This window comes from Xenopus tropicalis, chromosome 7 (genome assembly GCF_000004195.4).
Source record: "Xenopus tropicalis strain Nigerian chromosome 7, UCB_Xtro_10.0, whole genome shotgun sequence".
NCBI lineage: Eukaryota > Metazoa > Chordata > Amphibia > Anura > Pipidae > Xenopus > Xenopus tropicalis.
This window is the reverse complement of record NC_030683.2, coordinates 80,963,069-80,989,771: the sequence shown is the minus strand read 5'-3', so window position 1 is coordinate 80,989,771 and position 26,703 is coordinate 80,963,069. Positions and strand designations below refer to the sequence as shown.

The 26,703-nt window shown below is 39.5% G+C and overlaps 1 protein-coding gene across 7 annotated transcripts; it reads right to left on the bottom strand.

The window, feature by feature from the left end:
- Nucleotides 1–8,567: 8,567 nt before the first annotated feature.
- ccdc84 (coiled-coil domain containing 84) lies at nucleotides 8,568–26,057 on the bottom strand. 7 transcript variants are annotated; one of them, XM_004916062.4, is made up of 11 exons: nucleotides 25,846–26,051; nucleotides 22,871–23,037; nucleotides 21,837–21,935; nucleotides 20,886–20,952; nucleotides 19,798–19,914; nucleotides 16,028–16,089; nucleotides 15,090–15,216; nucleotides 14,192–14,222; nucleotides 11,437–11,529; nucleotides 10,028–10,160; nucleotides 8,568–8,875 (listed from the first exon to the last, which is right to left on the bottom strand). In XM_004916062.4, the coding sequence occupies exons 1-11, from the start codon at nucleotides 25,963–25,965 to the stop codon at nucleotides 8,815–8,817; spliced, it is 1,077 nt and encodes a 358-aa protein (XP_004916119.2). In that variant the 5' UTR covers nucleotides 25,966–26,051; the 3' UTR covers nucleotides 8,568–8,814. The 7 variants fall into 7 exon arrangements, with proteins under 7 accessions (XP_004916119.2, XP_002932971.3, XP_004916118.2 ...); XM_002932925.5 differs by having other exon boundaries at nucleotides 19,852–19,914; nucleotides 25,846–26,050; XM_004916061.4 differs by lacking the exon at nucleotides 10,028–10,160 and having other exon boundaries at nucleotides 25,846–26,057.
- Between the last annotated feature and the right edge of the window lie 646 nt (nucleotides 26,058–26,703).

The window sequence follows — 26,703 nt, the reverse complement described above, 5'->3', positions numbered from 1 at the left end:
TTCTATCAGATCATGAAAGATGGGTAGGTGGGGGTTGAACTTGTCAGTCAAGAATGGTTGGACCCTGCCACTCTGTTTAGAACACAAGCTGCCTGTCAGAATTTAGCCAGAGTAAGCAGATTCCCATTCATAATAGTTCCCTTTAAGCAATGTTTTGTGTCTTTTCAATGCAATTTAAATTGCTTTGCAGAGACCTGTTTACACTTTGATATGGAAGTCTATTAATCAGTGACAAGGGGGGGAAACCCAAATTACGTGTCCTACGACAATAAAACTTCCAATATTTATAGGTGCTGTATAATCAGATTCTCTCAAATCAAGTTCACAGTCTGGTTTCTTTTAGCGTAGTTGGACAGATTTGACAGCTCTAAAGGTGGCGATTTTTGATCTTTCGTGTGACCATCAGTCTCACAAAAGATCGTTCCCACCCTCCACAGACGTTCAGGGCTGAATCATCAGATATGGAGGTAGAAACAATAGGATTTCTACCTCCTCCTGCCGATTCAGCCCTGATTTTGCTCAGGCGCCTTCAATGGCACCGAGTCGACCGTTATCCGCAGCCTTCCGCAATATCGGTCGCTTTGCCGAGTTGCCATACACACAGCGAATATCGTACAAAGATATCATCGGTGCGTGTATGGCCAGCTTAACAAGTTGGCCTAGATTAGTGGTGTCCCAACTGGTGGGCGCACATGTTGCATCTGGCCTGTGTCCCCACACCTGTCTGGCTGGTGTGACTGCTTACTTATGTCTAAGATTTAAATAGAATCAGTACTGGGGTTAACTGGCCCCCTGCATTATTCACACCTCAGATTCAGGCTCTAAGACCTCAGACTGTAGGCATCCGCATTGTTTACCTGTTCACACCTCAGACTGTAGGAGCAGTGCTGATATTGTGTCCTGTACATAGTACAGTACAAACTGTTCTTATTGGAGTGATCTTGATCAGTTACTTGTGTATTCATGAAAAGTTTCCCTGTCTCCTTCCCTATTTTGCCTGCTCTGCTCTTGTGCAATACTCTGCCTGTCCTATGTTGCCTATGTACTATACATGGCCTGCTGTGCTCTACCATGCATGTGTGCCATACTCTGCCTGCTCTGTGCTGCCTGTGGGAGGTGAACTTGGCAGGGGTTTGTTCTGGGAGTTTGTTAGTATTTGGAAGTCGTTGTTAGGGGGTCCCTAAGGTCTGTAATTATGTGCTGGGGGTTGCTGAGCTACCCACAGGAAAGGCGGCAGCATATGGATTTAAGGTTGTGACATAATAAATGTATTTAAGGTGAAGAGAATTCCTGCAGTGAGCACCAACCATTTAGGTTTTTGCTGTGCTACCATCATTAATGTAGGTATGATCTTAAAAGCTCTTGTGATTACATAGGTGTGGTTTAAAAAAATTAAAAATGGGGGGGAGTGGTGAAAACTGTCTTCCATTATCAGCCCGATTTGGAGAGTAGTAGTCAGCACCAAGCCTTGTGATTAGTTAGAAGTAGTGCAGGTTCCCCAATGGCCAATTTCCATCGGCATATCCTGGTACAGAAGAACAGGAACAGCACCTCTTGTCTTTGTAGATTAAAATGCCTTTATTGCAACATTTTTTTGGGGCAAACAACAATAGCAGCCGTTTCAGGTCACATAAGACTTTTTATCAAGCTTGATAGAAGGGTCTTATGTGACCTGAAACAGCTGCTATTGTTGTTTGCCCCAAAAAAATGTTGCAATAAAGGCATTTTAATCTACAAAGACAAGAGGTGCTGTTCCTGTTCTTCTGTTCCATTATCAGCCCTGCAACATGTAGGCCAGAGAAAAATCTATCCCTCAGTACCACAGATGTTTGACAGCACTGGCCTAGATAATGCATTAGAGCAGTGATACTAAACCAGTGGCTCAGAAGCAACATGTTGCTCACCACCCCCTTAGATGTTTCTCCCAGTGTCCTTAAAGTAGGTGCCCCTTTTTAAATCTCTGGCTTGGAGACAAACTTTGGAAGCACAGAGACCGTTTTTCTTCAAGCAGAGCCTGCAGGCTAGCAGTCCACACGGGGCTACCAAATAACTAATTACAGCCCTTATTTGGCACCCCCAAAAAACTTTTTACATCTCAGTGTGGATCACAACTGAAAAAAGGCTAGGGATACTAAACGTCTAAGGATGCTCTATACCACCTATGGTAAGCCATTTTAAGGACTGATCTCCCCCCCAGTACACACTATATGGGCCTCACCCCTAAATAAAGCAAAAACTATAAGTAATCCCATACTGGTCTCCAAAGGTTAGCCAGCATATAGCCATGCCATCGGCCTCTGTTCAACAAATGCAGATTTGGCAAAACTGGAAATTAAAGTGAATTAATGGAGAAGGATCTAGGGGTTTTTGTAGATAACAAGTTGTCTAATTCCAGGCAGTGTCATTCTGTGGCTACTAAAGCAAATAAAGTGCTGTCTTGTATAAAAAAGGGCATTGACTCAAGGGATGAAAACATAATTTTGCCCCTTTATAGGTCCCTGGTAAGGCCTCACCTTGAGTATGCAGTGCAGTTTTGGGTTCCAGTCCTTAAGAGGGATATTAATGAGCTGGAGAGAGTGCAGAGACTGCAACTAAACTGGTTAAGGGGATGGAAGATTTAAGCTATGAGGTTAGACTGTTGGGGTTGTTTTCTCTGGAAAAGAGGCGCTTGCGAGGGGACATGATTACTCTGTACAAGTACATTAGAGGGGATTATAGGCAGTTGGGGGATGTTCTTTTTTTTCCCATAAAAACAATCAACGCACCAGAGGCCCCCCCTTTAGATTAGAGGAACGGAGCTTCCATTTGAAGCAGTGTAGGGGGTTTTTCACGGTGAGGGCAGTGAGGCTGTGGAATGCCCTTCCTAGAGATGTGGTAATGGCAGACTCTGTTAATGCCTTTAAGAGGGGCCTGGATGAGTTCAGAATATCCAAGGCTATTGTGATACTAATATCTACAGTTAGTATTAGTGGTTGTATTTATAGTTTATGTATGTGAGTGTATAGATTGGTAGGTGTGGGTTGTGGGTGCTGGGTTTACTTGGATGGGTTGAACTTGATGGACTCTGGTCTTTTTTCAACCCTATGTAACTAATGACCAATAGTCTCAAGTGTTGCAAACGCCATTGCTTATCTCCCCTATATACAAATACAGAAGAACTAGAACTGTACCTGATAAATAGAGCTTATTATACTATAACAATATAAAGACCGAGTCCGCAACCTTAAAAAAAAAGTTAAAATTAAACATCTTTATTATAATACATTAAACCAAACCCCATGTACACAGCCTGACGCGTTTCATGCTAATCCAGCACTTAATCATAGGCTCAAAGAGTGATTATTTGTACATCTATAAATACATGGTATAAAGCACACCCACCTGATTTAAAACCAATCAATGTAGAGCAGTGCTGTCCAACTTCTACGGTGCCGAGGGCCAGAATTTCTCTAGCATACATGGTGGAGGGCCGCTAATGGAAGCCAGTTTTGACCACTCCCCTTTTTGAAACCACACCCACTTCAAACCACACCTATTTTATCACAATGGTGGTAGCACAGCAAAATCCCAAATGCTTGGTCCTTACTGTGGGGATATCAACCATCATTCATATGTGAAAGAATTATGTCATATTAAGATATACCCTTAAATTCCATATGCCTCCTCCTCCCCTGTGGATAGCAGAGCAACCCCCAGTACATAATTACACACCTTAGGAACCATTTAATGGCTATTTCCAACTGCTAACAAACTCCCACAACAAACCCCTGCCAGGTTCACCTCCCACAAGCAGCATAGGGCAAGCAGAGTATGGCACACAAAGGCAGCATTCTGCCTGTCCTATGCTGTCTGTGTGTGCCATACTCTGCCTGTCCTACCCTGCCTGTGTGTGCCATACTCTGTCTTCCCTATGCTGCTTCTGTGTGCCATACTCTGCCTGCTCTACCCTGCCTGTGTGTGCCATACTCTGCCTGCCCTACCCTTCCTGTGTGTGCCATACCCTCCCTGACCTATGCTGCCTGTGTGTGCCATACTCTACCTGCCCTATGCTGGCTGTATGTGCCATACTCTGCCTACAGTACCTATATCTGAGGTGTGAAGAAGTGAACAATGGGAGTGATTACAGCCTGAGCCTGAGGTGTGAACACTGCAGGGGGTGAACAATGCAGGTATTAAAAGGTGTGAAAAACACAGGGGATTACATTTTTAAACAATACAGAGGGATTACAGCCTGAATCTGAGGTGAGAACCATGCAGGGGGCCAGTTAATCTCAGTACTGATACCATTTAATGCTTACTCAAAGGTAAGCCATCAAAGCAGCCAGACAGGTGGGGGGCCACACAGAGGGGGGTCGCAGGCCGCGTGCGGCCCGCGGGCCGCCAGTTGGACAGCACTGATGTAGAGCAACTCACTGCCCCTCAATTGCAGACATTACCATTCATTAACTCTATCCAGTAAAAAGTCAGTTTTACCAAAGTTAAAAAATACTTACCACAGGGTTACAAAATGAAAATACATGAAATGTAAATAAACAAGTTTTTCACACAAAGCAAGTAACATCAACAGTAAAGTTGAAACCTAAAGGGTATACGTGTATTAAGATAAAAAATTCAAAACACTTCACGTTCACGGAGTTGGGTATCTCCTCCTCTCCTTCCAGTTTTTATTTGTTCAATTGCTTGTACTGATAAAAAGTTTTTATTTTTATATTGTTGCACTCTGCAAAGTGTCTAGTGACATTGCAACAACAGTGATGAAAATTCTTCTCAGTACAAGCAACTGAACAAAAATTGGAAGGAGAGGAGGAGATACCCATACCCATCTCCGTAAACGTGAAGTGTTTTGGATTTTTTATCTTAATACACGTATACCCTTAGGTTTGAGCGTTACTTTTGATGTTACTTGCTTTGTGTGAAAAACTTATTGTGCATTTACATTTTATGTATCTTCATTTTGTAACTTTTAAAAAATTTTTTTACTGGATAGAGTTAATTTAATGAATGGTAATGTCTGCAATTGAGGGGTAGTTAGTTGCTCTACATTGATTGGTTTGAAATCAGGTGGGTGTGCTTTATACCATGTATTTATGGATGTACAAATAATCACTCTCTTTGAGCCTATAATTAAGTGCTGGATTAGCATGAAACGTGTCAGGCTGTATACATGGGATTTGTTTTAATGGATTACAATAAAGATGTTTAATTTTAACTTTTTTTGATGGTTGCGGACTCAGTCTTTATATTGTTTTGGTTTCCCTCTTTTGGTCACTAGAGGGCCAAGTCTGCATGCTTAAAGGAACAGTAACACCAAAAAATGAAAGTGTATAAAAGTAACTAAAATATAATGTGCTGCTGCCCTGCACTGGTAAAAGCTGTGTGTTTACTTCAGAAAGTCTACTATAATTTATATAAATAAGCTGCTATGTAGCCATGGGGGCAGCCATTCAAAGAAGAAAAGGCACAGGCACATAGCAGATAACAGATAAAACACTATTGTATTCTACAGAGCTTATCTGTTATCTGCTATGTAACCTGTGCTTTTTCTCCTTTTTTTCAGCTTGAATGGCTGCCCCCGTAGCTACACAGCATCTTATCATATAAATTATAGTAGTGTTACTGTAGCAAACACACCAGTTTTACCAGTGCAGGGCAACAGTGCATTATATTTTTATTACTTTAAAGCTCTTTCATTTTTTGGTGTTACTGTTCCTTTAAATTTAAATTCAATAGCCTTTTTTTCCTTTTTGGCTTTTGTGTAATATTTATTATACTAGAACCCTACTGCACAAACTCAACCAGGAGATACCCTCACAATAGTGAAAACTCGACCTGCACCCGACCCTAAAATATGGCAGTTATGGATCCAAGAAATTATGCAAATACCCTTTTATAAATATACTATAAATCCACTATAAACTGGCTGTAAATCTTACTATTATAAGAAGATTGTACTGATGTTTTTATTCGTCGTGTGTATACTATGCACTAATAAACTTACCTGAACCAGGAAAAGAGGGTCCATCACTTTTTAGCAAGTGATAAATTACAGAAATACTAAAATTAGCTTTTGGCAAAAAGTTGATTCAGGGTCTGTTTCGATGCCAACTTGGATTAAAAAAGATTTTTTTTTTTTTGCAGGATTAGGCACAATGACCAGAGATTGCTGCCTATACATCAGTTAGAGTCCTGCACAGAACCAATTTTTGAGATCCGACCTGGACCCGCAGCCCACAACTCGTGACTCTAACCCGCTACCTGACCTGCCTTATCCACAACTTTCTGACCACCATTAAATAGGAAGTGCTGTTCCTGCAAACTATACAAAGTTTAATTTAAGCCAACCTAAAGGTGGCCACACACGTGGCGATCTGACGATCTTTCGTGCGACCATCGGTTGCTAACCTTCAGGGCTGAAACAGCAGATAAGGAGGTAGAAACAATAGGATTTCTACCTCCTTCTGCCGATTCAGCGCTGAAGGCAGATTTTGGTCAGGCGCCTGATCTTTTAACTGGCCCGATCGGCGAGTCGATTTCTGCAATATCGGTCGACTCGCCATACAAGCACCGAATATCGTACGAAACGAGGTTTCATACGATATTATCGGTGTGTGTATGGCCAGCTTAAGACCCCTCTAAATTTGGAGGAAGCTAAAATATAAATTTAAACAGTTCTCCAGTGTGAGTGAGAATTGGCCTTGTTGGGATGTCAGCAGACTGGCCTTAGGGGCAGTTCTTTTATAGGAACTGTAACACCAAAAAATAAAAAGTGTTTTAAAGTAATTAAAATATAATGTACTGTTGCTCTGCACTGTTAAAACTAGTGTGTTTGCTACAGAAATGCTAATATGTGTGTTATGTGCTAAGTAACGTGTGTCTTTTCTCCTTTGAATGGCTGCCTCCAGGGCTACACAGCAGCTTTGTTTATATAAACTAAAGTAAATACACTAGTTGTACCAGTGCAGAGAAATAGTGCATTATATTGTAATTACTTTTATACACTTTCATTTTTTGGTGTTACTGTTCCTTTAAAACAAAACCGCTCAATACCATTTTCAGTTGTGCTCCCGGGTACACACATATGCTGCCTACCCCTAGTTTTAGCCCAATTGTAAATGTTTTAGCAATTGTTGCCGGTAGTGTTTCTCCTTATAATCATTGGAGGAAGATCACATAACATCCATGAAAATCTAATACACAGACTATGCTGAAAGTCTGTGCTATAGCAGCTGACAAATTGGCCTCAGACAGACAGACCAAACAATAGAAGGGCATCAAGCCCACATTCACACTGTGGCCCATGATTTTAAATCATGAAATGTACAATGTTAGACTAAGGGCAGTTTTTACAAATATAAATAAGTGCAATTCTCAGTGTATGCTCCTGACTTCAGATACCTTGTGTCCCAGGTCAAATAAAGTTCAATAAATTACTCCAAAGTGCCCTCTTCTGCTTTAGACTTAGCGATGAGGTCTTATAAGGAAAAGAAAAAAAAAATATATATATAGTGCAATACTGTTATTACTTCACGATGTGCACTCTCATGTGCTTTTTAACACCAGTGATGACTTTTACTTATATCACCCTTTTGTGATATCCCTTTCCGATTACCAATCTACTTACAGACCCCCTTGGGTTTATATACGCTGACGCGTTTCGCCACTTCCGGCTTCCTCCTGAGCGATCAGGGAAAGAAAAAGGAGCAGCCACCTGATCCATACCAGTGACTCCTAACATGCGCATCCTATACTCTGTTTGTGAGTGTATTGGGAAGTTTTATTTATATTAAAGTATTTAAGTTTTTACACATATGGCGTATGCATTTATCCCACAGTAAGTGCACAGAAGGGGAAGGGAAACAGAAAGGTCGTGGAATTAACCTAAAGTTGGAAATTTACCTATGTGAAGTGGTTCCTAACACTGCCTGAAATTAAGAGGTGGGAAAGCAGAGAGTCGTGAGCTACAAGCGAACCAACTGGATGCCATATAAACCCAAGGGGGTCTGTAAGTAGATTGGCAATCGGAAAGGGATATCACAATTGGGCACAAAAGGGTGATATAAGTAAAAGTCATCACTGGTGTTAAAAAGCACATGAGTGTGCACATTGTGAAGTAATAACAGTATTACACTATATATATATTTTCTTTTCTTTCTTTCTTCTTTTCCTCATAAGACCTCATCGCTAAGTCTAAAGCAGAAGAGGGCACTTTGGAGTAATTTATTAGACTAAGGGCAGTGGCAGACGCGGAGATTAGACGGAGGAGATTAGAATCTCCTCACAATGCCATCCCACCAGCAAGAATGTAAATTGCTGGTGGGATGGAATACGCGTTGCTACAATTTCCTGAAGTTGCCTGTCAAGGAAACTTCGGGCGACTTTGGGAAATCATATCGATGTGTATGCCATCCCACTGGCGATTTACATTCTTGCCGGGGGGATGGCATTGCTTCTTCTTTGCTGGAAGGACTAATCTCCCCATCTGCCACTGCCCTAATAGGGTAATACAATGACCACTGGCATGTATGCCAATGAGACGATAAAATAAATACCTAATTAATCAGCACATATTCACAGGGGGATCCATCAGACTTCATTGTATAGAATAAGAAACCACCATCAAAAGCATTTAGTTACTCACAAACAATACAAATTACTAACTGTAGGTGTCAGCACACAAAATACATACACATACATACATACATACATAGTGTCCAATTTGTGTGCAAATTATATTTCATTGTCTGGAGCCACACAGAAATATTGCAGAATGGAATGTGCTGTAAACAGTTTATTTGAAACAGATTGTTCTGCCAATTAGTCCTCATCACGCCTCTTCTTTTTTGCAGCTTTGCCTTCCTCACTTCTGTATTGATGTCTGCAAGAGAAAAAAAAAAGCAAAGTTAAAGGATTTGCCCTTATGTCTAACCATTCAGTTCTTTCTGAAGATCCTACAAAAATCTTTCCTTGTATTATACTTCAGTTTCTTTAGTTTAAGCTCTAGTAGAATTCCAGGATCTTGTCTGCCTCCATGTACTGCAGAGGAATCACTACCATAGCAGATTCAGAACAGACTGGAATATGCCCAAAACAGACTGCAAACATTCAGCTGCCCATGCAGAGTTATAAGATAAACTTTTCATAGTATAGTGAGTATAAGTGTTTCCTATTTCTGAATTACTGGTTGTCATTTTAAAATAAATTGAAGCTTTGATAGAAAAGTGAGGCATAATTTAAGAAGCCAGGGGCAAAGTGCAAAAACAGGCACAAAATTGAGTTTTTTATTTTTACACTTTGTCCCATAACTTGCATCAAATGGCAGGTGTTAGGTACAGAAGGCAAGGTTCAGAGTACAACTATTGCCCCTGTTCAAAGGCACTAAAGGGGGACAATATTGTACCGATTAGTGTCCTGCACCTATAAACAAGAAAACGGCTTCAATAACACACTGGAATGTCATCAGATATCTATTAAAACTCTACTTTATTTATCCATTAAAATCATTACGCCTACGAGTTTTGTGCACATGCGCACATAATCATACTCATGCACTTGCATCTAGGGGGATAGACCAAAAAATGGTTTGGGTGCCTTCTTTCTTGTCATCCACATATACTTGTATCACCAATGCCTAAACGCTTCTTGATCTAAGGCCATAATCCACTTGTATTATGCAGAACAATATGTTGGCCCCTAGAAACATACAGGGTCAAAACATCTTACTCTATATACTGACAAGCTTTCCGCAAGTGATACGGCCCACTTGTGGCTAATCTGCGAACAAACGCTCAACCAGCTGCGACAGGCAGCCAATATCCTGCCAATCACTGCTGTTGATACTGGCACAGTTAGTAACACTGAGCAGCAAGAGGATTATTATTTAAAAAAAAAAAAAAAAACTTCCATTCAAAGACATCAAAGTTCCGGGAATGATGGAGGAATCAAGCATGGAAAATAGTCTCTCACAACCAGTACAACCCACCACTCAAAGATGGAACTAAAAGTTAAAAAATCTAAAACTGCCACTGACCTAGACTGCCACCTTCTTCCACTGTTCCACACCCTTCCAAATGAGGGGAGCCAATCTTCATCTGTAATGGAGCTGTGATCAAAGTTTGCACCTACTCTGTTAGGAGGAAGTTTCTTTAGCTTCATCTTCTCCTCTGTTTACAGGGGTGACAAAGCAGATGAAAACAAATCTACTTAATTAATGCTAAACAAGCATCACTAAAATAATTTTAAAGTAGGACTCTTTAAAAAGAACTCTTTAAAAGGGACTCTTAAAAAGAATACTCTTTGTAAATTGAAATAGCTGCCTAAGATGTGTCATTGTTACTAGTTATTTGGTGTCAGGGTTTCTTAAGGGTATGCATGTAACCTGTCACTGGATGGCACCCAAATAACAATGTCTGGATGCTGAATGGGCAGGCTGTATACATACAAGGAATGGATGGGAGACGAATCACCAGGATACTGCTGCTAATACCATGGGTAAGCAAAATGCTGTTTTGGGTGAGCATGAATAGAGACAGCAGGAGGTGGTAAAATCGGCATTATCCATGTCAGCCTAAATGGGAGTGGGCATTGTAAGTATTGTATCAGTGTTTGCATATGACATAAAACTATGCAGACCACTTAATTCCATTCAGGATACAGCATCTTTGCAGGAATATTTGAACAAAAATGCCAATCTGGGTGGCAGTGACAGATGGAACACACTTATACCCTTAATGTATAAGGGTATAAATAGGTTTCACATTGAACTAGATAAGATGCAGATGATGTTTGGCTACTGGAACATGATGATACACCTCCTGCAAATTCAGAGAGGCTAACCAGTCCCCTGTAGCCAAGGCCGTTGTTTCATTTCTAGAGTCTTCATTTTAAGCAGTAACCCCTCTAAATCGATTGGCTTACATGGAGGGCCAGGACAGACTTTAGGGAGTTGTAAAACAGGGAAACAAAGAGGAAGCAGCATAATAGCTTGAAATGTTTGGATGATGGTCCATTTTATCATCCAGTGCTGAAACTGGACAGCTTTTGCCCCCAGGGCAGGCGGGGAGGATTAGCAAGGGGTAATGCAGTCAGGGGCCCCCATAGCAAAGGAATAATTTGCTAAGTGTGAGTGAGTGGCCAGGGTTTACACAGCCACAGGCATAACTGGAGCATGGTCTGGGCTACTCCACTGATGAAGATAAATCATTAGCATAAAATAATTCAAATGTGTTTTGCTATGTTATGTTGTTTTTATAAAATATAATGTTGCCGAATTGGTAAACCAGAAACATGAGATGGTAGTATAATATGTGCAAGGTCTGGTAACCTAAAGCAACTAATCAGTAGGTTACTACAAGTTGCACAGTAATTAAACAAACCTTAAAGTGTTTGAGAAATAATCTCCTCAGTGATTTATTCACTCTTTCTCCCAAGGTGGCTTACTTTGTTTAAGAAATTCTTCAAACGATGGGCCAATCTCTTGCACCGCCTCAGTCCCATCTTCTTCATCAGGAATCATCCAAGGTGGGAGTGCACCTGAAAAACAACAATAAAGTTTGCCTGATGTTGTCTAGGATTGCACTTTATATGCTTCCTTTCTACATTCAGCACTCTCAATTCTTGCCTTTATTAAACATCTAGATAGATCAGAGGATCCCCAACCTTTTATACCCGTGAGCCACATTTAAATGGAAAAAGTGTTGGGAAGAAACACAAGCATGAAAAAGTTTCCTGGGAGTGCAAATAAGCTATAATTGGCTACTTAATAGCCCCTATGTGGATTGCCAGCCTACAGAAGGCTCTGTTTGCATTATACTTGGTTTTTATGCAACCAAAACTTGCTTTCTTACCAGATATTCAAAAATGAGCACCAGCTTTGAGGCCACTGGGAGCAACATCCAAGGGGTTGGTAAGCAACATGCTGCTCATGAGCCACTGGGTGGGGAATACTGCTCTAAACCATTCCTAGGAGGCAGACTAATTAGTGATATTTCCATGGCCTTATGGCATATTGCAATGGCAGAGGTGCAAATTAAGTTGAGCAGGAAAAAAACACTTCTTCAGAAAATGTTTCTGTACTCTACCCAGTGAGATACTTCGCAAAATATCAAACCCCCTCTTTTGCAATCCCATTCATAAAGTACTCAGATGGCACAGCTGCTGATGCTACAGCTAGTACATTTGTGGGACACTACAAAGCACCGTTCACTTTCCACTCAGTCCCAGACCTACCCGGGTATATAGGAGGTATCCTCCTATCCCAGCTCTCACCACAACAAGACCTCCTACCTAGACTAACCAACCACCAAAAGAGTGGACAGGCCATTAATTCCCTTGCCCCTAGTAAAACACCAGGACTATGGATATAAATGCCTATATGACCATCCAATCCCCCCTCTGATAACCACACTGTAAATGGCAACACAGACTCAGTTTCTCTATCTTTGAAGGCAGTAATAGTCCTCATATTAAAACCAGGTAAAATCCTGAACACTGTAGCTCCTACAGACCCATATCATTGCTCAACACAGATGCCAAAATAATGGCCAAAATACTGGTGTATAGGCTGATAAGAGCACATACCTGATCTGGTATACCCCCGCCAGTCAGGCTTCATGCTAAATAAAACAACAGATGTTAATCTGACAAGTCTCTTTCTTAACCTTCCAACAGTACACAACAACTCTAGATCCCGCGTAATTGCCTCCTTAGACTCAGCACGGGCATTCGACTCAACAGAATGGCCAAATCTATGGCCAGTTTTATACATATTCGGATTTGGATCCAACTAAATCATATGGATAAAACTGCTCTACTCAGCCCTAACAGCTGGGGATGCCCTCTCTCCCTGCTACTATGTGCACTAGCCACAGAGTCCCTAGTATCTCTTATCAGACACTCACCTCCATCTGGAGGGGTGGCTCCTGGGGCTGGTGGTGAGAGGGTATCTTTCGATGCCTTAGACCCCCTGGTCTACTTGGCAGATTCTGGCCCTCTCTAAAGGCCCTAGCTGAGATCATCACACACTTTGCAAAATACTTGGGTTTCTTGGTAAATTGGAATAAATCATCTCTGTTTAGAATCAATCTGACACACCCTTCCATGCCTACCGCAGGAAACTCCCCTTGTGACAGTAGAAAATGCCATTATCTTGGAATTCAGATACACACGGTCCTCTCTGTCTTCATATTTCAAAACGTATGTATTATTTAGAGATGTCATTATCGGGTCTACCCGTTTGCTCCAAGCTCCCACTGACCCGTGGGAAAGAAATAATGGTATACCTACCTCAACTTCTCTTTGTGTTCCATAACACACAATAGAGATACCCAAATTCCTTTTTAAAACACTGTACAAGTTATTGATCCATTTTAAATTGGGAGGACAGACTCGATTTGATTTGGACCCCTACAACCCCAACACAACTTTCCGGTAGGCTCATGGAAGGCACTTCCCCTCTACATTTTGAAAACTTGTGGAACATATGGTGGGAGGCAGTGGAATGGTCCACTGCATTTTAAAAGGAGAAGGAAAGGTAAAAACTAAGTAAGCTTTATCAGAAAGGTCTATGTAAATACAGCCATAAGCACTCACAGAAAAGCCTCTGTCAAAAGAAACACATGATTTCTTGTCTCCTTTTTGGGGAACATGTTCTTCGGTATCAGACTTCCTCTCTTTAGGGCTCCTTCAGGTTTGGGGCACGAGTCTGCTCAGTTCTCTCCTCTCTCTTCTCCTGCTCCCACCTCCCATAAGAACTCACTTTCCCCACCCTTAGGATTGTGTGATCTGAGCTTCCAACAGCTATAACTGCAGCAGGAAGCTACCAAGATCAAGCTAAAATGGCAGCTGCTATCAGAGGGAGCTTCTAGGGCTCTTTACTCAGGTATAGTAAAGCTTTCTGCTGAATATAGTGTTTTAGGTGACACTAATGTGGTGAATCTGTTGGCAGTAAAATGCCAAATGTATTTCCTTCTCCTTTAAAGGTTTCTTTATTGTGCACAAAATGGCATAGTTTGTGACAGGGTAACTGCTGTTTTCTGTTGTTGTGTACTGGAAAATTAATACAAGCTTTCTATGGAAAAAAAAAAGATCTAGCTAGGATGACAATGTGATGGCATATTTTTTCCTGTAGATATATCTTTTGGTAGACTGATTATCCAATGTTTGAGAGAGATAACTCATTATGACATTTTCTTACCTGTGTGTACATTCCCCTTCACTGGCATCTCCTGTGGGAACACACAAATGTTAACTGTAAAAATTAAAAATAGAGCCTATAAAAAAAAGAGCTATGGGGAATTTCTCAGCAGAAAAGCATGATGACAGCTCAACTAAGATAAATGAAAAATAATGAACACAGGGATCATTGTACATCAAAACTGTGTAAATCAAAAAGACCAGTAACTAAGGTGCATTTTTTTTATCTATCCAACACCTACAGAAAAATAATTTCTTGGAAACATTTCTTCTTTTTAATATCAGAAAATTGTATTTTAGACATTTATCTTATCTTATTTAGACTTATCTGTTATTTTGAAGGTAATTTCGCACCTTATAGTCCTATTCAGCTTGAATGTCTGCCTCCATGGCTACACAGCAGTTTAATTATGTAAATTTATTAAAACCTCTGAAATATGCAGTTTTTACCAAAGAAAGGTTATGGTAAGTTTAGTGCACAATGCAGTTAAGACACACACTCCACAAAATCTGCTCTTAGGGCCTAGTCACATAAAGCAGAAAGTTCACTTCTGTCTGCCTACATTTCATAGGCAGCAAGAAGCAGATCTGCTCCTACAGTATATGCTTCTGCATGTAGCTCGACTGACAGACACGACATCTGCCTGAGTGCAGCTACATGGAGCAGAGATTGGTCTGAACAACACAAAAGTAATCTCCACTCCATGTAACTGTACTCTGGCTAATGCTGTGCCTGTCATTGGGGCTACACACAGTAGCATATAGGAGTGTATACGCTTCTCTCCTCTGCATTTTTGAGGCTGTGTAACTGTGCCCTTAGCCTGTACTGAGTAATTAATAAATTAATTAGGATTTTTTAGATAAATGTGTCTTTAAACATCTTTGAAGGGGAGACTTACCTGATGCCCGACAAATGTAAGACAAGGTCCACTTCCTGTAGGAGGAATTCCAAGTGCTTTATTGTTGATTCCACTGGGCCCAGCCTCATCACAATCTGTTGGTACTGCTTCTATACAAGTGGTAGCTCTAATAAAACATTTGTTTATTGCCAAACAGAAGAAACACAGCTCCCATTACTAAGCAAACTGGCACAGAGCAACTACAGCGAAAATTTAAATTGCAACATTAATGTATACATTCAAGCCTCTATTTTTACATTCTCACATTCTACACCATTTTTTTGCAGTCCCACCAATTTATAATACATTTCAATGGGTAGTTTTCCCAGATTTTACACCAAAATTATGCCATGGTGTTCCTGTTTGTCCACTGTGAACCAGGCAGTGGTTTGAATGAGAAACTGGTATATTAATAGACAGTGGCTGAAAACAAAGATAATAAAAAAGTGTCTCGAACAATAGCTTTAGGTTGTTGACCCCCTTTTGAAAGAGTCAAGAAAAAGGCAAATAATTTAAATGCTATAAGAAATAAAAAATGAAGACCAACAAAACTTAACTTAAAAGGTAAACTACCCTTTACATTGCTTTAACTTGTTTCCCTGATTTTATACAATTTTTTCCGATCCCCTGAATAAAATAAAATGGAGGTTCTAATATATGTTAAAACTCTGAGATGAGCAGGCCCTGGCTAACAATCTGCTAACAGACTATATTTTATGGATAGGGACAACTTCCTATACACAACTTCCTGACTGATAAACAATGCAACTCACCCAGTGTTTTTAACAGTATCATACTTGGGCATGCACAAAAAAAACAATACACAATTCCTACTATGTGATAAACATGCGATATAGTAAAATGCTCTCAGAGTTAACAAAAAATGCTTTATTAGATGCAGTAGGCAGAAATGATACATTTTTAAAAAGAAGTCTTACCTGCCTGTTAAATGAGCATCATTGCTCCAGACCTCTTCCTCTCCTGTAGGCTGAGTCACTGGCTGGGTATGATTCAGGAAACATTAACAATTTGCCTAGTATTTGCTAATATTACAACTGCAGCTACACATTAGAGATGGAGCTTGGTACACATGCAAGCAGTTATACCAATATTCAGCACATTCCATCCATTTGAGTGAATCAAATAAAGTTTACAACTAAATTAACAATAAATATGTGATATTATATATCCCTACATAATTCAGCAACAAATTTGTAAATAGCTATAATGCAAATAAAAACAAAATATGTCAATGATGTTGAGAATTCAAATGGCCTTTAAAGGAGAAGGAAAGGTAAAAATCACTGGGGGGTGCCAAATGTTGGATACCCCCAGTGACTGTAATTGCTTACTTTTTACCCGGGCTGGTGCTCCTGTTAGGAGAAAACCACACCAGCCTGGAGTAGTTGCGAAGGAACGATCCTCTTCCATCTTCTCTTCATTTTTATGAATACCGGGGCCGGTGCACTCAGTAGGGTGAAAATGGCAACTTTCTTGTTAAAGTTCGGCTTTTCACTCTACTGCGCATGTGCAAACAGTGCAAGGACAGAAAAAGGAAGAGGATGGCTCCCTTGCAGGTACCCCGGCCTGCTGTGGTTTTCTCCTAACAGGAGCACCAACCTGGGGTAAGGTAAGCTATTACAATCTCTAGGGGGTGCCTAACATTTGGCACCTCTAGTGATTTTTACCTTTCCTTCTACTTTAAGGCCTATCATATATATTTTAAACACAATAAGGAATACTTGGACAATTAATTTTTTAACTGAGGGAAAATAAACAGAGTTTAAAAATTAGTTCAATGATGTATATTATGCCTTTAGAGGCAATATAGGTCCAGATTACAACAACTAGTCCCTACATTTGTGCTAAAAGGTTGATTTAGCAATGGTTGGGAAAAAAAAATTATTTCCTTTCACATTAAAAAGTCCATACCAGGATTACTGAGCTGCCAGACTCAAACACCAGAGAGAGTAAAACATTAAAGTTTAAACCTTTCACTGTCAGCCGTTTTGGACAAAGTGGAACTTCTACTGCCAGACAATTTTTGAACATTTTGCACTGTATCACTTTAGGGGCCTTTCCTCAGGGGGACTTTTAGTTTACCCAGGAAAACAATATATCGTTTTTTTCAGGACAACCTAAGATTTTAAAATATGGTAGAATTTTTGTGTAATTCCATTTTTGTAACAAGATATAGGCTTCTAAATGTCTAAAAAATGAAAAAAAAAAATATTTTCCATAATATAAACAGATACACCAGAAACAAAAATTATTTTATGCATGAAAATACAACTGATTTGGAAAGTCCCATGTCTCCTGAATGTGCCAATACCAAATATATATAGTTTTATGGAGATTTCTCACTTGTATAGGTCAAAAACTCCCTGCAGTACACTACCAAATTTCCAAAGCACTGCTCCAGAAAGCGGAAGACTTTAGATTTCAAGGCCAAAAATTCCACTAACAGAAGGTTTATCCCAGAAAATTATACATTTTTAGAAAGAACAGATTCTGGGGAATCCAGAATAGGCACAACTGTCTATCTACTACTAAATACCAAGTTGCAATGCTTTCCTAAAGTTATTGGTTTTTATCAAAATTTGTGAAATTTTTTAAAAATCGCTTCAAAGCTTCCAGTCTATAGTATCTTATCTCCTAAAGGTCATAAAGTAACCAGATAAAACATCCTAAATATGAAGGCCAGGGGTCCACTGAACAGTTTAATGCCCAATATGTATAGGTTTAGCTAAGTATGTGGCATGTAGGGGCCCCAATGTGAACATACCCCCATATGATCTATCATTTCTGTCATTTCAGCTTCTGCAAAATCAACACATTTACATCATTATGTGCTAGTAAAAAGTACATTCACCCCAGAAAGTCATATATTTTTGGAAAGTACACATTCTCCCGATTCTAAAATGGGTACCCATATCTTTCTACTCCAAAGTACCAAGCCGCAAAGCTTTCCTAAGTTTGACGATTTTTATTGCATTTCCTAAAATCACCTCAAAACTTCCACTATACAGCATCTTATTTTCTACAGGTCATTAGGTACCAAGACCAGAGGTCTACTGAACAGTTTGATGCCCACTGAACATAGGTTTATCAAAGCACATGCCACCATGGCACTTAGAGGCCCCCCAAATATACCTTGTGCACACTAATTTCATGGCTTATCTTTACCTAATTAATAAACACACAGCAGTTTTATAAGGGGTAGAAGCTGCAGAAATGTAGGGTAACACCTAAAAAAACATATATTTTTGGAAAGCACACATTCTAACAAATCCAACATGGGTAAAGAGTCCTTTCTACACCAAAGTACCAATCTGCAAAGCTTTCCTAAATTTAGTGGTTTTTATGACATTTCAGAAAATCGCATAAAAATGTAGCAGTTTGCCGCATTTATCTCACACAATTTCTTGCATACCAAGAAAAGGAACACCTAAGGTCTACTGAACAGTTTGATGTCCAATATATATATATATATATATATATATATATATATATATATATATATACCAAAGTCTGCGGTATGTACTGAACCCAAAATGAAAATAGCGCATATGGATATCTTGTTTGCCAACTCAGCTTTTGCACACAGAGCCCCCTGACAGCGTATTATGTGCCGTAACCCCCCCTAACTATACAGAGACCCCCAGAAAACCATATATTTTTGGAAAGTACACATTCTGATGAATTCAAAATAGGTAAAGTTATTTTTGTAAACCAAAGTTACACATGGCAAAGCTATGCTAAAATCAGATCAGGAACACTAATATAGGGATACAAATGCAATAAAACCACAAAAATTGTGCAAATCAATGAAACAACAAAATAAGTCACATGACAGCATAATTAGTGGTCAGAATATCTGATCCAATAGTCACACTGTCAAAATAAACAGTTTTTAGGGAAGAAAAATGAAAAAAAAATTAAAAAAAAAGTTTTTGTGAGTTTGTGTATACATGTGCACATGTAAAAGTTGTGTGACAGTGTGTATATAAGTGTGCAAAGTGGGGGGGGAAAAAAAACCTGTGCTAAATTGTGTTGTATGTGCGTGTAAATGTATGTAAATGTGTGTAAGTGTGTGTAAAAGTGTGTATAAATAAAAAAAAAAATCGCACTTACCTGTCCTGAAGATCAGATCACTAGCCTGGTCCTCCATGCTGCAGTCCTTGGGAGGAAGTAGGTGGGAGGCGGCGTTGGGGGGGGGGGGGAAGGAGGAAGCAGTAGAAGCAGCAGACGTGATGTGATCGGGGGCAAAATCTGTCTCTCTGCACCGGCGGCTTTTGCCAATAATGTAGGTACTAACATTGTTGGCACTTAACTGCTTTTTTAAAAACAACGTAGTACCTATGTTGTTGGCAGGGAAAGGGTTAAACTGCAACTTTAGAAAAATGTAAAAAATAAACAAAAAAAAAAATTGGAATAACATTAGGTCTGGTTTGACACCTGAACTCAAAAAAAGCTTTTGGAAGATAATGAAAAAAAATCCTTTTAAGAAAAGGAAACAGTTCCATCTCATAAATGCACAGAATTCTGCATTTAATTAAACTTGCTAATGGTACCTGCTGACAGTACAAAAGCATATCAAAGTAAAGGTAACCTAAAAATTATATACTTCCAAATTTATATATGTCTGTATTCTCAGATATTTGCACAAGTAGATAAAGTAATTAGCAGTAATACTAAACAGAACTACCATTTTATGGACCAACTGATTTGGATACTGTTCATTGGATCTCAGGAAACAAACCTCTAGAAGAGACTGCAACATTGCAAATCGGCTAGATTCAACCTCTCGAATTTGTGCCGCAACCTGAGAGCAAGAGAGAAATCGCAGATGAGAAAATCTGAATTTGCTGTTCAGAACTGTTCAGAACTGTTCAGAACATACAACGTTGCATTTACTATAGTGTGAAATGTCAAATTTTACATATTTATGCCAAAAAATAAAATTTCCCCATAACATCAGCAATTTACTAAAACCCACCAATGAAATGTGCCAGATTTTTTAAAGTGTGAAATTAGAGCTCACCACAACAAAAATAAAAAAAATCACCCATTATTTATTTATTTCGATGGCACTTTTAGAAGCATATTTATCAATAGGTGAATGTTAAAGTTCCCCATTTGATAAATAAGCGTTTAAAAATCTAATAGGAATGAATAGAAAATGGGTGAAACAGTGGAAATATGACAATTTATCACAGACACATTGTGGCTGGTGAACTCCCATTATAAATATACAGCAGCTACTTTAGAGAAGTGTACCATCATTTAGTTTAGCATAACTTCAGTGTGCTGTTATATGTTATACCCTATGCTACATCTCTCACATTACTCTCTCCCACACTTTGTGTCTCAACCCTTTTTCTTTTGTGCAGGGTCCTCTTTACCTCTTGTATTTGTTATTGGTTGCATTTTATGTAATTCTGTATGTCCAATGTATAACCCTATGTATTGTTAAGCGCTGTGGAATATGTTGGCACTTTATAAATATATGTTGATAATAATATTAACATTCACTATGTCATACCCTCCATGCTTATATCCCGCATTAATATTAATGCGGGATTTAAGTATAACGTTATTAATTTATGATGTTAAATTTGCCAGCATATTTTACTCAACAATTAGCATAATTAGATTGTAGGTGAATTTAGGATGTTGCAATAAAAATACATCTAAAATATTACCCTGAACTTTGGCGGATATAGACAAAAAAATAGTTTACACTTCAGGAAATGTTGCTAAATTGTGACAGAAAAAACATTAATATACTCTTACCTCCTTTATGAGAACATCTTCTGTTTCCTCATAGTTTTCTAGCGCTTTAATAAGTGATGATTTGAACCTTTGGCAGACACACACAATATGAATAAACTTCACAATGTCCCTCTGGCATTACATCTACGTAGCTAATATATTGGCAAAGTAATATTTTCAAAAGGTATATAGCTTCTGAGCTTCTATACACAGGTTTTTGTTAATTGTGAAAAGTGTTAGGGTTTATATTAAACAATGGCGGAATTGATTTAATTTCTCTCTGATGAGATTAGGGACTGATACCCAAAGGCTCAGTCTGCCCCAGCCTGATTGGAAACAATTGGCAGATAATCCAGTTACCCTGGCACCTATACATCTCCCCACCTCAGCATAGAAACAATAGGGGCTTGCTGGGAGGATGGGCCAACAGGGACATAAAAAGAGCCCCAAAGAGATCTTGGAAGTCAGGCTTCAGAGAGAGGAAAGGATTCCTGCACTTCGGATCAACCGCTTCAGTTACTCTTCGGCCATTATTTTCTTCAGACTGTGGATTCTGTGGGATTTTGGAACTGTCTTTTTGCTATTTTACTTCCTTAGAATAATTTGTCACTGTGTGATGTCATTGGACTTCATAAAAATAAAGTGCTGGAATGCTACAAGGCTGTTAGGTCATTTTCATGACAAGTGCATTTTAAAATACATAGTTCTTTTTGCTCCTTTTTTTTAGTATCAATACTTTGTAAACTCTTAAGTATTAAAAAAAAAGAACAGCCCCTATCTGTCTATAACCCCCTCTAATATACTTGTAAAGAGTAATCATGTCCCCTTGCCTTTTTTCCCAGATTCACAACCAACCAGTTGCACAAGCCTATAAGTTCTTTGGACATGCTCCCAGTTTCTTATCCAACCATGCTGTCAGCCCCCTCTGCAACTGAAAATGTATCATTCTGAAATATCTGTAAACAAACTCACCTTTCATATTCTTCAGATGTAAGTAAAAATTGTTCTTTTAGATTCCTCTCTGCTTGATGTATCCACCAGAACTTATTCACTGCTTTTTTGTGCTGTGGACTGTAATAAACAGTAAAAGGATTTTAGAAAGCCATAAGCAAGTGTAAGCACTTGCTGGTTTAAAACTATAATCAAAACTATATTACAGCATTGACAGCTTGACTATTGTTTAATTTTGAAGAACAAATAAAGCTGGCTGTGTTATCTACTTATGACAAACAGTTGCTGTGTCTATATACATATAGCATACAAGAACTCGCATTAGTCTGCACAATAAAGAAGCAGGAGTTTATAAGAAGTTATTCCCCGTTTTGCAGAGTATCACCCATAAACAGACAATTTCTTTCTGGTGTACAGAGTTCTGGTGTCAGAGTTTTTTGTTATTGCTATTTTATTTTTCAAAATCTAGGCATAAGGCTGGTGTGCCACTTCCTCAGTATTTAGTAACCTAGCGCACTGTGAACCCCAAAACATAAGTTGGACAGGTTGAGGGGGCTCTGTCATATGGCTGCTGCCTTGCAATGCAGAATCAGAGCCCTACGCCATTAAGATTTAATATTATCTCTTTTCGTCTCAGGCTTTTCCATAAAGGCTTACTTTTATGCCCCTTCTGTAAGGATCGGCAAGTTCTGCTGAATGTAGATTCTTTACTTTAGTATCCAATACACATTAACAACATATAGACTCATTAATATGTTATTCAATAAAAGGATTTTGAAAGTAACCTACAGCCTGAACTGTTGTTTATTTTGATTTTACATGTTGTAGACTGTATATTCAAGGGCTATAGCAGGTTTAACCACCAAAGGGGTTAAACCTGCTATAGCCTTTAAATATACAGTTTATGAACTGAAACACAACATTTAAAACAGTACTGCTTTACTATGGATTCCAAACCTATTGATCTTTTGCTGTTTTGGTTGTAATATAATACATTTACATTTGTAGACAATAACAAAGTAGAAAGACAAATACTTTATACGTTAACCCAATACCTTTTCATATGCTCCAGCATACCACCATACAGCACTGTAAGGGTGCCATCACTAGTGTGTCTTTTAACTTCTTCTTCACAACAGTAACACCAGAATCTTTGCTCATGTTCCAGAGAATCATATTTTACAACAGAGGCAACCTTTATCATTTTCCGTGCACCAGCAACCTAATGCAAAAGACATTATTAGGCTTCATTTATATTGCATTAACACATTCCGCAGTGCTTTACAGATACATACTATGGTCACTTTTATCAGGAGCCAATGAACCTATCATTATGATTTTTTGAGTGTGGGTGGAATATACCTTCTGATGAAGTGGCTTTGAGCCACGAAACGCGTCAAGCTGGGGAGTTTCAGTTCTGCAATATTTGTAATATGTTTTTAATGGAAGCGACAAATAAAGGATAAATATTTTATTTTTACTATCACAGTAGTCCTGGCGTGCTCCATCCTACCATATCTATTTTTGTTGGAAATCCAATTGCCCAGAGGAAATCCACCCAAGCATAGGAGCAGCTTATAAACTCCTTGCAGATAATGCTCCATTTGACACTGAACCTACAATCCTGCAATGCTAACCACTGCATCTTTGTGCTGCTATATTTACAAAAAAGAATAGAAGAGGTAGAAATAATTTAAATAGTACACTGGCTTATTCAGCAGACCAGAGCTATACTGACCATTCATCATTCTCAACTCATTAGTTATCAAAAAGCCTGCCAGGTGGCACCTGTGTTGATCCCTATCTGAAATGCCTCTAAGGAAGTCTGGCTATAAAAATATGCAGAGCGCATTTTGTTGGATCTTACAGAGTGCACGTGGTCCCATCGTCTTATTGAGAAGTCAGTGTACAACTGAGCAGAGTTTTATAATGGTAATTTTGATAAAGTATTGAATATAATTAACATTCTGCATGATAGAGCTGTTATTGGAGAAGGATAGAATTCATCTTTTACTTCAAAATATTTAATGTTACACGTCCTTTAAACAACTGAAGAAATGTGTGAGTTAAAAATCAACATATTTGCAAAATTTTATGTATGTATATCAAAGCATAGGAACAAAGAAAATAGCAATTGTGGTATGTGCAAAGTATGGGCACCCTTCCACTAGTCTAGTTATAAACACTTTTTGCAAGGTCCCTGACCCTAGTTACTTTATTAGGCCTTAGGCTGATGCCACACGTGGTGTTTTTACGCTGCGTATTTTCTCAGCCTAAAAACGCTGCACAAACCACACAGCCCCTGACTATGGTGTTTTTCAGCCTAGTACTGGTGACGTAGCAAATCCCGTTTCCATGGTGCTAATAGTGTGAAATAGTAAAAAACACTGCATATTTCCGCTAGGTCTGGCAGCTGCCTTTGTGTATACATAGGAATAGCTTGCTGTGCAAATACTGGCGTATTTCGGCAAACGCTTGAAAAATCCGTGCTAAGGCGTTTTCAAGCGTATTTACGCTTTGTGTGGTTTGCTCTGGGTCTTTTCAAGTTATTTCTATGGATGATGAAATTTTTCAGCTGCCGAGAGAATTAGAAAATACGCAGCGTAAAAACATCACGTGTGGCATCAGCCTTAAAAGAGAAGGAAACATTAAGTCACTTATCTGATACCCCAGGCAGGTGCTCCTGTTAGCAGAAAACTGCCTTGTATTTCTGCAGAAGTTCTTTGGTGCGATCTGTCTTCCTGTTCTCTCTTCTTTTTGCCAGGGCGTGGTGTGCACATGCACATCAGAGTAAAAAAGCTGGCATTTCTAAGTTTGGCTTTCACTCTTTTGTGCATAAGGATGGTGCTGAGATTCTTCTGCAGAAATACCCTGGGCTAGTGCAGATTTAGGGAACTGTGGCACCTGCCCAGGGTATCATGTAAGCGATTTTTATCATTGGGGCGTGCCTAACATTTTGGCACCCCCCAGTGATATAAAAATTATCTGAAAATTCAACTAAGAAAGCCTACAAATCAGGGGGCTATAAACAGATTGCAAAATGCACACTATTTCCTTTGCCTGTATGGTCACCAAAAAGTATCAGAAAAGGGGAACTTGGGAAGTCAATGCAAGACATAGAATACCAAGAAACTTTTTAGAGAACTGCTCATTTGCTAGCCAGAAAGGCAATGGCAATCCTTAATAGGATTACAGAGGAACAGCAGGAAAATTTGGCTGACTCAGGGATGGTGTTGCACCTTTCCATGATGGAGTGTTGCCTGCACAAACATGTGAAAGAAGAGGAAGACCCATCAACAACCTCATCACAACCTCAATGCAAAGTACTCAAAACAGCATATACACAAGCCAGAGGCCTTTTAGAAACAAGTTCTGTGGACTGAAGTAAACTAAACTCTTTGGCCAATCACCAAAGGTTTGTTTGGAGTAAAAAAGGAGCAGCACTTGATGTAAAAAACACCTTGCCAACTGTCAGACATGGGGGTAGATCCACTATGCTTTGGGGTTGTGTGGCAGCCTATGGCAGGAAACATTGTATATGTGGAGGGAAGAATGGATCCCACTAAATAAATATCAGGTAATTCTGGATGTCAATGTGAAACAGTTGGCCAAGAAGCTGAAGCTGTAAAGGGGATGGCTCACTGAATCCTAAATATACCTGAAAAGCTACAATGAACTACTTGAAGGAAAACAAGCTTTGGAATGACCCTCACAGCGCCCTGTGACTTGAACAGCAATTACTATTTTATTTGTTACTGTGTTTTAAAGTTTGTGAAGCAACAAAATGAAACTTTGCATTTATATTTGCAAATATGCGGTTTTTCCTATTGTAGTTTTATTTTCCTTTCTAAAAAGAACCATACATGCATACACATACTCACTATAAGTGCAAGCTTATTTCTTGTGCTAAGTAATTACAGTACACAGAAGCAAACAGTTTACTTCAGCAGGGATCAGTGCGACTTTGTCCACGAACAGAATTTGAAACACAGGATGGCATGTGAGAATTAGCGGCATGCGGTGTTTGTACCTTGCTGCTGAATCCCTTTAGCAGTCCCGCAAGCCGCTCTCTATGACTTCGTTCATAAACGTGTTTCCTCCTGCCTGTGAACACAGACCGTTTGCATACGTTGCACTCATACACTACCATTTTTCTGTCAGAGCTTATAGCCGAACCACTGCAGTAAACACTTCCTTTAAGGCGCTCGTGATGTCACAAACATGTGACCAGGATGTAGTCGCCTGAAGACGACGTCATAGAGAGGCGGGTTATGTACTAGTGACAGGATAAGACCTGCGGCAGCTCGACCAGGGAGCAGTTATGTTTGAATGTACAATTGTGGTGGGGGCAGAGCAATAAATCCAGAAAGATATAGCATTTAGTACGTCAGTTTGTATGAGACGTAGGTTGAGGTTTTACGGGCCTTAGGGAGAAATGCACCTTACAAAAAATGGGGGAAATGGAAGCTGTTGGGGGATAACGGGGATCTGTAATGTGGTTTTGGGCAAAGATACTCGATAACAAACTGCAATTGTTAAAAAAAAAAAAGACCGCAACGCAGGTAGTAATGTTGAATGGTGGCTCCTAGCTGAAGGGCGCAAAGCATTTAACAAGTAACGTGATTATATTACGATTACAAAACTGAATATCAAATTTTAAGAGGCACAGACTGCAGGGGCTGCATAGTGGTATGTAAAGGGTTTCAGAGGTGGCACAGTGAGGTATGTACAGGGCTGGAGGGGTGGCACAGTGAGGTATGTACAGGGCTGGAGGGGTGGCACAGTGAGGTATGTACAGGGCTGGAGGGGTGGCACAGTGAGGTATGTACAGGGCTGGAGGGGTGGCACAGTGAGGTATGTACAGGGCTGGAGGGGTGGCACAGTGAGG